The 13,891-nt window shown below is 40.3% G+C and overlaps 1 protein-coding gene across 3 annotated transcripts in view; it reads right to left on the minus strand.

Annotated features, from left to right (window-relative positions):
• The window catches only part of SLC12A1 (solute carrier family 12 member 1), an 86,987-nt gene that overhangs the window by 15,621 nt on the left and 57,475 nt on the right, over positions 1–13,891 (minus strand). For all 3 annotated transcript variants that reach the window (XM_069460283.1, XM_069460272.1, XM_069460293.1), the window contains exons 19-20: positions 12,567–12,649; positions 2,091–2,234 (exon numbers count right to left, since the gene is read on the minus strand). In XM_069460283.1, the coding sequence (XP_069316384.1) occupies positions 2,091–2,234; positions 12,567–12,649 (227 nt within the window). The remainder of the gene's footprint in view (positions 1–2,090; positions 2,235–12,566; positions 12,650–13,891) is intronic.

Genomic DNA, 13,891 nt, shown 5'->3' on the forward strand with positions numbered 1-13,891 from the left:
AAAGTCGGCATATATGGAAAGACAAAATACCACTACTTCAGTTATAATTAAAGGTGCACATAAAATACTTAAAAACAACTTTTTGAAATGCAATTTGCAGCCTAGCATGGATGCAGTGACATTCCTACCAGGAACGTAGGCCAGTGTTTGAGCAGGACCCTTGTTCCTGTTTGCCAGCAGGGGTTTCACTGCCACACTGTGTGTATTACTTCTCATTTCCGTGCCTTTGAAAGCTGTGACTCCATTGCTCTGTCTCAAAGAGCTGGTATCAGTGCAGTGCTCAGAGTAGAGCTGACAGTCTCTTCAGAGCGTCCTCTCTGATCTAAGAGCTTCTGAAGCTTCTTTGTTCTGTCTGTGGCTGTTGCCATGTTTGGGGTCTGTCAGTTCTGAAGCAGTTGTCTTATACTGTTTCTATATCCCTAGGACCACTGAGGGAGAAAAATTTATTTACAAAATTGACTAAACTCTGCTCTCACTTACATGGAAATCAAAGCATCCAGAGGACTTTTATATCAGGGAGGCAGGGCTGGGGTCCTGGTCTAGAACTCAAAATAGCTGTCAACCAACTAAAGCCCTAAGTAGTGAATGCGCCCACTTTGGAGCTGTGTCTAAGCCTCTAGGATCTTGAAAATAGTGCATAACACTATTATTTTGCTTTTCTGAACAATGAGGCATGTTGACTTTCAGAAGAGTACATTTTTGCCCAAAGGAGTATTGTGATGCAGAAATAGGCTTCAGAATAGATAGTAATAACAAGTCTTGTTTTCATTAATAAAGACATTAATGCTTCTCCCTCCTCATTAGGTAGAGGATAGTATTGGACTATGACTTTTGAATGTCCCACTGCTTTTCCAGACTGGTACCACTTAATAGAGCAGATTTAATAAACAAAATAATTGGAAAGGAAAGAAGACAGTAGTTAGCATCCAGAACAGTTGTATTTTAATTTCTGCACCCTGAAAGTCCTGATGTAGCACCAACTTAGATTCAAACACATCATTTATGTCATTTTGAGGTGGGTAGTAAGTAATAGGCTCTTCCATGGCCCATGGGATATCCCTGAAACGCAAGTGTACCTGTAGTATTTATAGTAAATTTCCTATCATTCTCTGTAAATATATAAAAATATTATATTATAGGTGATATTTCATCCTTGGGCTATAGTAGGAGAACAAGCAAACAGAGCCAAACCATTTACAGAGTAGAAGATGGCCTCTTTGAAGGGTTGGCTCTGGTCAACCTAGACCAGAGGTCTCCTAAGTCTCAACTTGGATCTCAACCTTGACTTGGAGAGTCTCCCAGAGAAATGATCTTTTCCTGTCCTCACACTTGCATTTGCCTTCAGTAACTGTAGACATTTGTGCATGAAAAAATGCATGTTAGCAGTCTACTTTGCTACCAGCAGAGGTCACTGTGGACCTCATTAAACTGAAACCAGTGGTGGTTTGGAAAGAAAGAAAATGTATAAAAAAATCAGACATTTAAATCACATGTTTATAAAACTTATAACAAGCTCTCTCATCCTCTAGTCTTCTGTCCAGGAATATATACCACACAGTCAGAGATGAGTGTAGACATTAGCTGAAATCTACAAGTAGTTAGTATCCATGAAGTTCCAAGTCCTGCATTCTGGTTTGTGATAAAGATGCTTTTTTTTTCGAAATTAGAGTTCTAGCTGGATCCCCCATTTACCTGTACTAGTCAACTTTCAGTCCCCTGAAAGGTCAGCAAGGTAAGCGGGTGTAGATTAAATAGTTTGGGTGTTGGCTCTTAAATTTCTATCTCCTTTCCATCTTAACTGAGAAATTTCTATTTTATGACAATCTGCTTAAGCACTATATAACTCCCAAACCAAACATTACTCTTCTAAAATAAATTTTTTTTTACAGCAGATAGTACAAAGTACTTACTGATGTTGATAAATGGCAATAGCGTCTACCTTTGAGCCGTACTACCTTCTCGAGGGAAATCTGGCAGTCCCTACCTACACTCAGTGCCCCCGACATCTTAGATGCCGACTTCTGACTCTTTATGGATACTCAAATAGTGACTCATCTTGTACTTTCTTGTAAATTTTCAAAAGTGCTTACCTTTTTTAGGCGTTGGCTTAGTAATGTTCAGCTTGCGAGCTTTTTTAAACAAACCTCGGATGCCTCCACTTCCTTCTTCACACTCATTATCTTTGATGGTGGCTTCCAAAGCCAGTCTCTCCTGTTCCAATTTCTCTAATTCATCTGATAAAAGAAGACAAAATCTTCTACTTAACTCAGAGCCACAGAGTTTCTAGGAACAACCTTACAAACTATTTTAATATTTAAAATATTGTATACGCAATATAATGATTATTTATACACAATATGATCTTTTTCCTAAATGATTATTAAAAAGTAATATATTTCAGTAAATTGTATTCAGAAAATAGTAACAATTAGCTCAGAAAAGTAGCACAATGTGTTAAGTTACAATACATGAAGTGACTGGAGTTTTATGTGTGAGAACAAGAGAGGCTATTTAATGCCATCCTTATCCTCTACCATCCAAAAAACAAAAAACCTGATCCACTGTGTATAAAATCTTGTACACTGTGAGCCACTGATTTACTGACCTAAGCTACCGGGTCAGATGTTTTACAATCGGAAGTGACAAAATGACAGAAGTGCACTGGGTATATATCAGGCACACAACGATGGCTCTGGAATTGAAACCTAAAACTACAGAGCTAGAATTTAAAGAAAGATAACCAAGTCTTAAAATTAACTCGATGGGCTCTGAATACAAATCACAGTGAAAAATACCCACCACGAATCCCTTCTGATAAGTGAAGTACTTTGTGGAGTGAGTGACCAAAGTCAAAGAAATGAAAGCTGAGGTTTCTGTGTGTCTGTCAGAGTTCAAATTGCTCAAAAGGGTCTCATGACCCTGGAGTCCGGAACAAGAGTCAAGCTGTGTAAAATTTCCTGACCAAGGCTTAGACCCACTGTCCCAGCTTTGATGCTGTGACTGGCTGCCTTTTATCTTTTTTGGATTCTGATGGTGAAGAAAATTTTCTAGCTTCTATGTAATGCGTTGGGTCCCTCTTTGACCTCAAGCTGCATTGGATCAGGGTAAATAAGACTTTCAAAGCAGTCATGTGACAGTGCTAACCCAATGAGGCTTCTTGCTTACACTGGGCAAGGTGGCACTCTTGTCAGGGCCCCTTCTCTTCCTGGCTGCTGCAACCGAGCCTTAGCAAATGAGCAGTGCTCCAAGGAAGAGGGTAGAAAACCTGGATTCAGTGTTACAAAACACAGGTAGAGCTTCTGGAAACGTCAACCCTTGGAGCCTGTTGCCTTATCTATCTGCAAAGTGAAGGTACACAAACTCTAGATTTATCAATTAAGTACTAACTAACTCTGTCAGGACCGGCACGTCCCTAGACGATGCTGTTATTCAGCTACACAGAAGTATCTGGCCCCTTTCCAGGTCGTAGCAGTTAATCTTTTGCCAGTGGCATGAGATTTAAGGTCAAATCACCCATGTGATTTCCCCAAAGCTTCAAAGGTTCTCCAGATCAGCAGCTATAGAAAATCCGAGAAATTAGACTGATGGTATTAGAGCTCAGACAGGAGTTGCTTACCCCTGACTTTTGAAAGGTGAAGACAAGCCACATTGCACTGGGGGTCATGACCGATTACAGCTCTGCTGCTGGCTTTATGTGACATTAGGCAAGTAATTTACTTTTTTTTATGCCTCAGATTTCCTGTCTGTGGAATGGAAAATTGTAACTCTTCCCTTTCCCACCCTCCTAGCTTTGCAAAAAAGAAGAAACAACAATAGTGCTTTGGAGCTCCTTAAAGAACAGAGCAATGACTGCATTCTGTTGGAAATGGGCTTAGTCGTGCCAAGCAAACCAAGCATTTGGAGAAGCCTAGGAGTTATTGTAGCAGTTCCTATTTATTGCATACTCTTTGAGTGCCAGGGACTGTGCTGACTTTTATTCCTTCCCAAACAACTCTGTGATAATTACTATTACTACCCTCATTTTGTAGATGAAGAAACTGAAGCTCAGAGAGGTTAAGTAGCTTATCTGATCTCACCCAGCAAGTTACACGGTTCAAATGCAAAGAGGTCTGCTTGACTCCAAATCCTGTGAAGACTTTCTTCTCGTGGCTTATTACTATTAGTAATATTTCTGAGTTGTTTTATTTTTTTCTTTTCCTTTTTTTGAGAGACAGTCTCATTCTGTTGCCCTGAGTAGAGTGCTGTGGTGTCTGCCTATCTCACAGCAACCTCAAACTCCTGGGCTCAAGCGATCCTTCTGCCTCGGCCTCCCAGAATGCTAGGATTACAGGCACCAGCCACTGTGCCCCGCCCTGAGTTGTTTTATTAACCTCTTCATCATGAGATGAACCTACATACTCTCAGGCACATGCTGTGATGCCAAGTTAATCCCCCAAAATGATGGCCCCCCGCAACATGTCATTTTAAAGGGAGGACCCTAAAGATCAGGTCTACATGGCAGTATGCCCCAGAGCAGCAGCATCGCAGCCAGACTTTGTTGTCACTGCCCTGGTGACAGCACCCTCGCTATTATTTAGCTTTCTGGGATGTTGCCCAGGGCTAGCTCTTTGCAGTCCTCTGGAAGGTGAATACTTGTGAGCTTCTTTGAGGGCAACTGTAAGGACTGCCCCGGGCGGGGGGGAGTTCTTTTTTCTTTTATGGGCAGGCTCCAGGGGACCCTGTGATCAGCCACTAGTTACCATGCTCTTTGTCCTCTAGTTTGTACAAAGGAGGAGAAAAGATAAATCCTCCTTTGTAACAAAGTCAGCTGGCTGAGCAAACCGGGAGCTATGCCAACAATTTGCTTGAAGGTATGCACACAGCCCATCCAGGACAGAGCAAACTGCAAAATCCCGGCCTGAGAGACAAAACCAAATTTTGCTAGCCTGCTTCAGTTCAGCAGTTCCCTCAAAGATGACAGAGACAGAGGCTGACAGAGAGAGTGAATTCTAATGGCCAAAACCTGCCTGCTTTGCCATCTTGGATTTTCAGATCCACAGTGTGGTGTGATTCCCCACTTGCACAGTGATTTTGCGAGTTCTTATTAGAGTTAATTCTTAATTATTCACTTCGTAGGTGATCTAAGGCCTCCTTCCGTGCACTTCCTCCTTTTCACATTCCAGTGCTAAGTAGAAGTGATAGTTTGATTATCTGTTCTTCTGAATTATCTATCTGGCGTGCATGAGAAATTAAGAGTAGACTTTGTCAAAACATTTCTTTCGACAAGCATACTGGCCAGCTGACTTGCAAAAGTGTACCATTGGCCACAGGGGGAACAAATAAGCCAAGGCAGTGTAAATGGATAGATAGAAATTGATTTCCACTAGGCTGACGATAAAAATCGTTCATTGCCTCACCGTCACCTCCACCGCCAACACTACTACATTTTTAATGTTCAGAAATTACAAAGCTCTTTCCGTATAGTGTCTCATCCGATACCAATACTGGGATGCAGGCAGAGTTGGTATTATTCTCCCTGTTTGATTGAAAAGGAAACTTGGGCTCAGGAAGTTTAAGTGATTTGTCCAAGGTCACTAGTGACCCAAGTCTTCTGCATCCAATCCTAGTGTTTATCTCTCTCCATCCTTTTTCTTCAGTAATATGCCTCATAGCTGCCAGTCTGCATGTTTTCAAGAAACCATCCCCAAATTTCTCGATTAGAATCAATCTCCTCTATGTTTCCGTAACACCCTGCTAAAACCTTTATCTGGTAACTGTAACTGTGTGAGGCAGATGCCTATTTTATCTCTGGTCGACTGCAGGCTCCTGGAGGGCAGAGCTTAATTCACATTGATTTCCAGCATTCGTTGAGGATTGACTGCGTGCCGAGTACAATGCCAAACACTTTGTAGCCATCATATTCTTTAATTCAAAACAGCAAATCTGGGAGGTGGATACCATAATTATTACCATTTGAAAATGTGAAAAGTGAAACACAGAGAGGATGAATAATTTGACCAAGGCCACACAGTCAAAAAGTGTTAAAGCTGGGATTTAAACCCAGACGTGTCTGTTCCAAAGCCTGTGCTGGGACTTCACATCTCTCTCCCGCATTCTTAGTTGTGCCTACCCCTCCCTGCTGGCACCTGGCGCCACATCTGAGCATAGTAGGCACTCAAAGATCATCTGTTGAAACAAAGATCAGGTCAATACAATACTTTTGAAAGTATTATCTTTATCAAAGAAGAAAAACAAGTGAAGAATGTCTGGAATGGGCATGTGAGAAGTGTGTGTGTTGGGGGGGGGGTAGGTACAAAAGACCAGGTGTGAAAGAAGTGAAGTTAATACTGTATATAAAGTTATCAACAGAGCAGCTGCTGGGGCTGCTGGACCAGCTGGGCTGCGGTGGACAGAAGGCAGGACAGGGGGACACATTTGAAGAGTGCAAGGCAAATGGGGAAGGAGAACCAGGTCGTGCCACCTACAGGGATTCGAGTCTTCTATGCTAGATAACTCCACAATGTAGAATGATTTATAAAGCCAGAGAGAGAGACAGAGAGAGCGCAAGAGCCTGCACTTCTCTCTTTTCAAGATTTTAAGAGAATCCCTGAGGTAATAATGGTAGAAGAAAAAGCTTAGACCTTCAGGTTCTCTTGGTTGAGGGTCGGTTTCTAACCAATTTCCGTCATACACATCCCTGTTGGTGCTCATGGTGAGAACAGAGAGTGACTCCAGGGTTCCATCTTAATGCAAATGCCAAAACCTCTTTGGACAGTAGTTACTATATTTTCAAATGCTCTGTAAACTGATTGTGTGGTAACCAATTGGAGGGGCTATCTTCGGAAATTCAACTTAGTTGTTGCGATAGCTTAAAGTGTTCTACGCTCAGTCTTTTCTAAAAACAAAAATGTCTTTCAGAAATAGGCAGGGGTCTACACATTACAATCTGCTTTGAATCTTAAAGAGAGAGAGCAGTCAATTATCTGACAGCAGTGAGAGAAGGGAAATCCACTGGGGAATCACATCCCGTCCCATTTTGCAGCATTCTTTTTCTTTATTAATTATTAAATCGTGATTCTTTCCTTGGTCAATCAACTCAAAGCTGTAAATGCTCATGTGAATCAATGTGCTGTACCCCAGGTGAAGTCTAGCTACATTGAAGGCAGGAAGCAATCCTGCAGCGGTTGCCTTCCAATCAAGTAATTATTTACTACACGGCCATCTGTCTTTATTTCGCTCAGCCACCCGATCAGACACAGCAGTATCCCCGTGCTCTGAGATGGTCATAAATCGTGCTGTACTTACACAGAATACTTGACCGCAATATATTGCAAATCACGTTTCATCACTTTATTTCCTACCAGTACAATTTGGATTCTTTGTTGTAGTTGGCAAACTTGCTAAATACCCCTGGGAAGTAAGCAGTATAAAATACCGTGTTTTTTTTGGTGTCGTCAGGCAATAAATTAATTTATTAAGAGATGCTATCAGTCATCGGTATTGGATGAGTTGTTGCAATGCACAAGTTAGAATGTTATGAGCATCGATCTTATTTATATAAAAAAGTTATTCTCCTCACATAATAAGCCTGTGATACAATATAGAAATAATTGTCATTAGCGGGTAAATTACCTATAAAGCTGATTTCTATTCACTGCTTTATTAACTACAGTATATGGGCATTCTGAATTGCTAATATTTCCTTTAAATTATAATCTGTGATGACACTGCGGTGCCTGTGTTGGAAAAGCCATGATGATCATCATTAACATAGTATAATGCAATACTTAAGATTTATCAGGCTCTTATTAAGCCCTGAATTACAGCCTAATATAATGAAATGCAAGCTTATTTCTTCCAATTCAAAACCTAATACGAGGTTTGTGTCGTAAATTACATAAACTTCAAAACAATGCATGGAAATGTGGCGTAAAGTTAATTTCTACCATTATGCTGTTGTTTTTCTGCATGTTCTTCATGTATTTGTGTAACATTGCTTTTATTCTTTACCCTAGATAGTTGGTACTTATAATTATTTTATTAGCATCCAACTGTATTTTCCCTTTCCTGACTAAGACGCAGAAATATTTCAAACATCAAAGTTGATTTAAATAGGATACATCCCTTGGGAAATTAAAAGGGGATGTAGTTCACTGCCAGGATTCTTTGAGAAATGCTACAAAATTTGTTTGCTGTATTGCTTTATAGACATAAATTGATGGTGCATTTTGGCAGATGGAACACGGAGGGGTGGGAGCGATATTTTTCAGCTACATCACATCTTTCGGCTTGAAGAGACCAACATAACATACCAAGCAAATGTATAATCTAACTACAAATTGTACTTTGCATTCTGATTTTTTAGATGGGAAAACATGACAGCACAAAGGCCAGAAAAAAAAAAATTAAAGTGAAACCTAGGAAGTTAACAACAAAAAAGGACTCCTAATGTTAGGTTATTGTAATTGCCCTCAAAGTCAGGTTATCTTACCATAGACAGGCAGCCCCTATGTTGGGTGTCCTAGGAATACATGGCAACAGCCTTGCCCATTCCCATCTCTCAGATTTCATGGCTGCCTCTCATTAGGTTAGTAGTTCTTCTCTCTAGCCCTACATTTTAAAAGGCAGAATAGTGGCTTCAAACAGACAGAGGTTTGCATCCCAGCTCTGCCAATTACTAGCCTTGTGAATCTTGGGTAAGCTTCAATTTTGTCAGCTATAAAATGGGGATAATTTCTTCATAGGGTAGTTGGAATGATAAATGTCATATGTGAACATGAAGCACAAACATAATAGATGGCACCTAAGAGCTCAAAAATGTTAACCATTTTTGCTACTAATGTATTTAGCTCTACTAGGAAGAAATAGAAATTAGTAATGAACACCAAGTGGGGGTTAGTATATCTGATCTGGAGATGTAAAAGGTCCATAAAAGAGAAAAGAGGCATAAAAAAGGAGGCTAAAGGTACCAAAAGATAGTCTTTATGCTACAATTTTGCACAGGATGGATTCTATTCTCAGTTTTATTTTTTAAAGCTCTTCGTAATCATAGAGTATACATCATCAGATAGTGGCTCTCTATCTTATACAAACACTTCATCTCTAGTTTTGTCTTCTTCCCCTTCCTCTCCCAAAATATACCACAATGGCTGGATCATAAAATTCACCTAATCCCCGCATATTCTCTTGCAATGATGGAGACAAGCATGAAACAACAAATGGAATCTGGATCCACTGGGCAACATCCCTCACAAATCGCTTTTTCTTCCCGCCGAACCAACCCAGCAACACTCTGATGCTCCTGTACCTTGGAGACCAAACACTGCCTAAGAAAACCAGACAACCACAATTGGGTTTTCACCGTTGTAAGCTGATCACTTGCTAGACTCTTCTGCTCTTTTTCATTCCTTAATATGACTTTTAAAATATCTTACTAGTATCTTCTCAACCTCAATTAGACCATGTCTGTCCTGGTTTTAGAAGAAAACCATTGCTCCAGCTTCAAAGAAAGAATTGAGACCCTTGTGCATGATCCCCCTGGATCTGCCACTCCACTCTCACAACCCGCGTAGCTCATCAGCAGTCCTCATCTCCTTTGCACTAATTTTAGAAAATGAAGGTTTTTTATTCTGTTTCAGGCCAACTCTTCCATCCATGCCTCTCCCTTGATTCCCTATCCCTCCCGGGTCTTACTCTATGGGCCGTCCCTTTCTTTGCCTACAACTTACATCCCTGCCATTCCCTTGTGCCCATTTCCCCAGTCTGGAAACATGACTCAGTCTCCCATTCTAAGGTCTGTAGGTCCCCCATAGTAAATCTCCTCAGTCTCATTCCTCTCCCCACCATCCAAACTTCTCGAAATAGTTGGCTACATACATACTCTCTGCTTGTTCATCTCACATTCCCTCCTCAACCCACTGCAATCTGGATTCTGACCACACGGCTCTACAGAGATTGCTCTCACTAAGAGTATCTATGTCATATCAATTACATTTTATTCATCTTCCTTTGCTTTTCTGCTGGATTTAACAATGTTGATTATTTTCTCCATTTTGAGCACTCTACTCCCATGGCTTACATGGGAGTCGCCAGACTCCTGATTACTTTTCTGACCTCTCCTTCCCTTCCTTAGGGTCTTTTTCCTATGCCTTGGAGCTATCAACTATACACACTCTTTGAGTTATATTTTCCAGGGTCATGGTTTTAATTTTCACCTTAACTATGATGTCTTCTCTGTTAATCAGCTCAGGCTGCCATAACAAATACCATAGACTGGGTGGTTTAAACAACAGAAATTTATTTTCTCACAGTTCTGGAGGCTGGAAGTCTAAGATCAAGGCATCAGCAGGATTAATATCATTCTGAGGCCACTCTCCTTGGCCTGAAAGTGGCTGCCTTCTTGCCATGTCCTCATATGATCACCCCTTGCTCTGTGTCCTAATCTCCTCTTTTTATAAGGACATCAGTAATATTGGATTGGGGCTCAGCCATATGACCTCATTTTACCTTAATTACCTCTTTAACACATTGACTGCCACATTAGAAAAACATTTTTTTTTTTTTTTACCTGGGGCCATGGTGTTTTATTAAAACAAAACTATCCTTTCTAATTTGTTATTTTTTTATTGTTTTCTGTGTGTGAGTTACATGCAATGCAATCCACATTTTTAGGACTAAGTTGTCAATATTATTTGTAACAATAAGAACATCCAACATGTAAGATTTGCACAAACCAACTTCAGGGCTTTGCTTCACAAAGTCCTGGACTCAAAACTAGCCTGAGTTAAATACAATTCACATGGCAATCAATGTGTTGAAGACCCTATGTCCAAATACAGTGACATTCTGAGGTATGGGGGTTAGAACTTCAACATATGAGTTTGGTGGGGGAGGACATAATTCATCCTATAACATCTCCTAGATCTCTCTCTCCAGCTCTGATTTCTCCTTCAAGACTAGGACTATCTAATTGCCTACTGGACATTTCCAGTAGGATTTCCCAAAGGAGATTGTTTAAAATTGTGCGAGGCCTCTCCTCAATAAACATACACTTCCTCTTGCATTTCCCATTTCCATTGGTATTCACCCAGTCGGCCAAGGAGTTTTTCTTCATTCCTCCTTTTCCCATATCCCACATATCCAGTCAGTTCCCAAATGCTACTCTTTGTACCTCTGAAGTACCTCTCAATTCTGTCCTTTTCACTCCATCCCTACTGAGGCTGCCCTAGTTCAAGCTGTCACGTTCTCTTGCTTTGATTATCATGAACTCTTCTTGGTTTGTCTCTGTTTCCATTCTAGTCCTGAGTCCCTACCCCGTATAACTGAAAGAGTATGAGATCTAAACCCAAGCTTGACCATGTCATCCCCTCACTTAAATCTCTTTGATGGTCCCTCATCATCTACATATATGCTCCACACTTTTTAATGTGGCAAATGAGACTTTTAAAGCCTGGATCCTCCTTATATTGTCGGCCTCGATTCTCACTATTGTCTGCTTCATGCTTTTCACTTCAGTGACACTAAACTGCTTTTGGTTGCCCACGTGTCCCACTCCTCCATAATCCCCTGTCTTCACCTCTGCAGTTGCTCTCCCTTTGCCAGGAATGCATTCTCCAAACTCTCTCCTATTTTTCTCTTCGTCAACATTGCCTCGTTAACTCCTACGCATCTAAAAAAAATCTCAAATCAAAGGTAACTGCTTCGAGAAAGACCTTTTGGCATTAGGAACCCCCTCTTTCTTTCTCTTACTTCTTTATTTATACCTATTATCACACTAATAATATATCCACTTCCCTTATTAGGCTATGAGTCTCTTAAGGGTACAGACAGAATTTATTAATCCTAGTCCATCCAATCCCTATACCCATACTATGCCTGGTACATAATAGGCACTCAAAAGGCACATTTTTATCTTAATGTCATGGCTTAAATGGACTCTATTGTGAAGTTCAGCTGACCAGATAAGTCATGAATCGTGGTCTGTTGCCATCTTCAGGTAACTCTTTAAATGTGTTCTTTATTTTATACACTAGAGAGTATGTTTAAATTCTACGACTAAGCAAGTATACCAGTTCTCTACGGGGAAAAAACAGAGAGTCACTAATCTGAATTAGTGTTTCTGCCTCTGACTTAGATTAGTGATTCACAGCATGATACAATCAGGCTCATTTCCATGTTAGCTACAAACCAGTTCATAGATTCTTAAAAGCAAAATACATGTTTTTCCGAGGAAAGAATTAATCTTCATTTTCCAAAACATCTTGCAGAGATTAATTTGGCAGTTTATTTTACTGACGGTGTTTATTTTCCTTGATGCTGGCTTTGAGATTTTGTGATAAGAAAAATAATTGATGACCAGCTTGAATTACTCTATATTTCTGGTTAGCAAGTCCAAGGCTACTTGTGTTAGCAATGGAGAAAGTCATGGAGGAAGCATATGTGCCATGGGCCAGCTCTAGAACGTGAGCTCCGTTGTTAGGAAGTTTTGTCTGTACTGTGCACAGGTCTAGCCTCACCATCTAGAACAACGTCAGGCACAGAGTAGGCTCTCAATAAACACTTGTCGGTTGAATAAAGAAAGTACATACCTTGAACCTGAAGAACCTGAGATATGTCAAACCCTTGGCTGATTCTGACTATGACCACGCCAATCTCAAAATCAAAAGCATCACTGAAAGGAGAAGCAAAATGGTTAGTGTTTTGAACAGCTCCTTCCATCCTCAAGATTTGCATTAATATTAAACATGTTTCTAGGATTTTGATATAATGAAACTATTAAAATCCACTTTAGAATATAGCCAAGAGCTGATGCCTTTTTTGTTTGTTTGTTTTCCTTTTGTGTCTTTTTAAAATATATTCTGGGTAGAAGTAACTAAATCATTCACTCTGTGACCAGTTTATTCAAATGAGACTGTCATCTAGAATTTTGATTAAGAGCTTGTTGCATACTTTCAAAATAATTGAATCTTTTATAAATGAGCAAAATAATCAATGATATATTTACAACAGAGAGCTTATAGGCTACAAAAACCCTTTGGAATTATTAGCCAACCTCTCCAAGGAAGATTCCTTCTACTTTTTTTTTTTTTTTTTGAGACAGGGTCTCACTCTGTCACCTGGGCTAGAGTGCAGTGGCATCATCATAGCTCACTGCAACCTCAAACTCCTGGGCTCAAGCAATCCTCCTGCCTCAGCCTCCAGAGTAGCTGAGACTAGAGATGCATGCCACCATGCCCACCTAAGTCTTTTATTTTTTGTAAAGATGGGGATCTTGCTTTTGCTTAGGCTGGTCTGGGCTTGAGCAACCCTCCTGCCTCAGTCTCCCAGCATGCTAGGATTACAGGCATGAGCCACAGCGCCCGGCCTCCTTCTGCAACATTTCTGACCTCAAGTTCATGGTTAAAAACATCTCCAGTTCCTCTAAGGAACTTTTATTACCATTGACTCTGGACAGGCCATTTGGAGAAACACTTTTTCATGGCAACACTACGTAGTTGAAGATGGTTATGTCTTCCCTACATCTAATTCAATGGAATTAGACAATATGGAAGAGAAATAAAGTCTCTCTTTCCTTTATCATTGTTCTTGTAGCATATATTTTTTTCTGGTCTTAAATATGGAAGCATGCCAATTAGTAATTGGAGTCATTTGAACATTTTTCTTTGAGAGTTCCTTTGTTCAATCTTCCATGGACCTGAAACCTGGGACCACTTGCCATTAGGTCATCCTCCCCCAGAAACAGTGAAGTTTGTGATTGTTCCACCACATGCAAACATGTTTCCAACAACCAGAGTACACTTGAATTTTTCAGATAATGATATAAATCAGTTCAGTGCAATATGAATATCTGCTCACGATTCAAACTATAAATAATCTTTACTTAACAAAATAGCTCCACTCTAACACAAGTTAA

This window comes from Eulemur rufifrons, chromosome 2, assembly GCF_041146395.1.
Source record: "Eulemur rufifrons isolate Redbay chromosome 2, OSU_ERuf_1, whole genome shotgun sequence".
NCBI classification, from domain to species: Eukaryota; Metazoa; Chordata; class Mammalia; order Primates; family Lemuridae; genus Eulemur; species Eulemur rufifrons.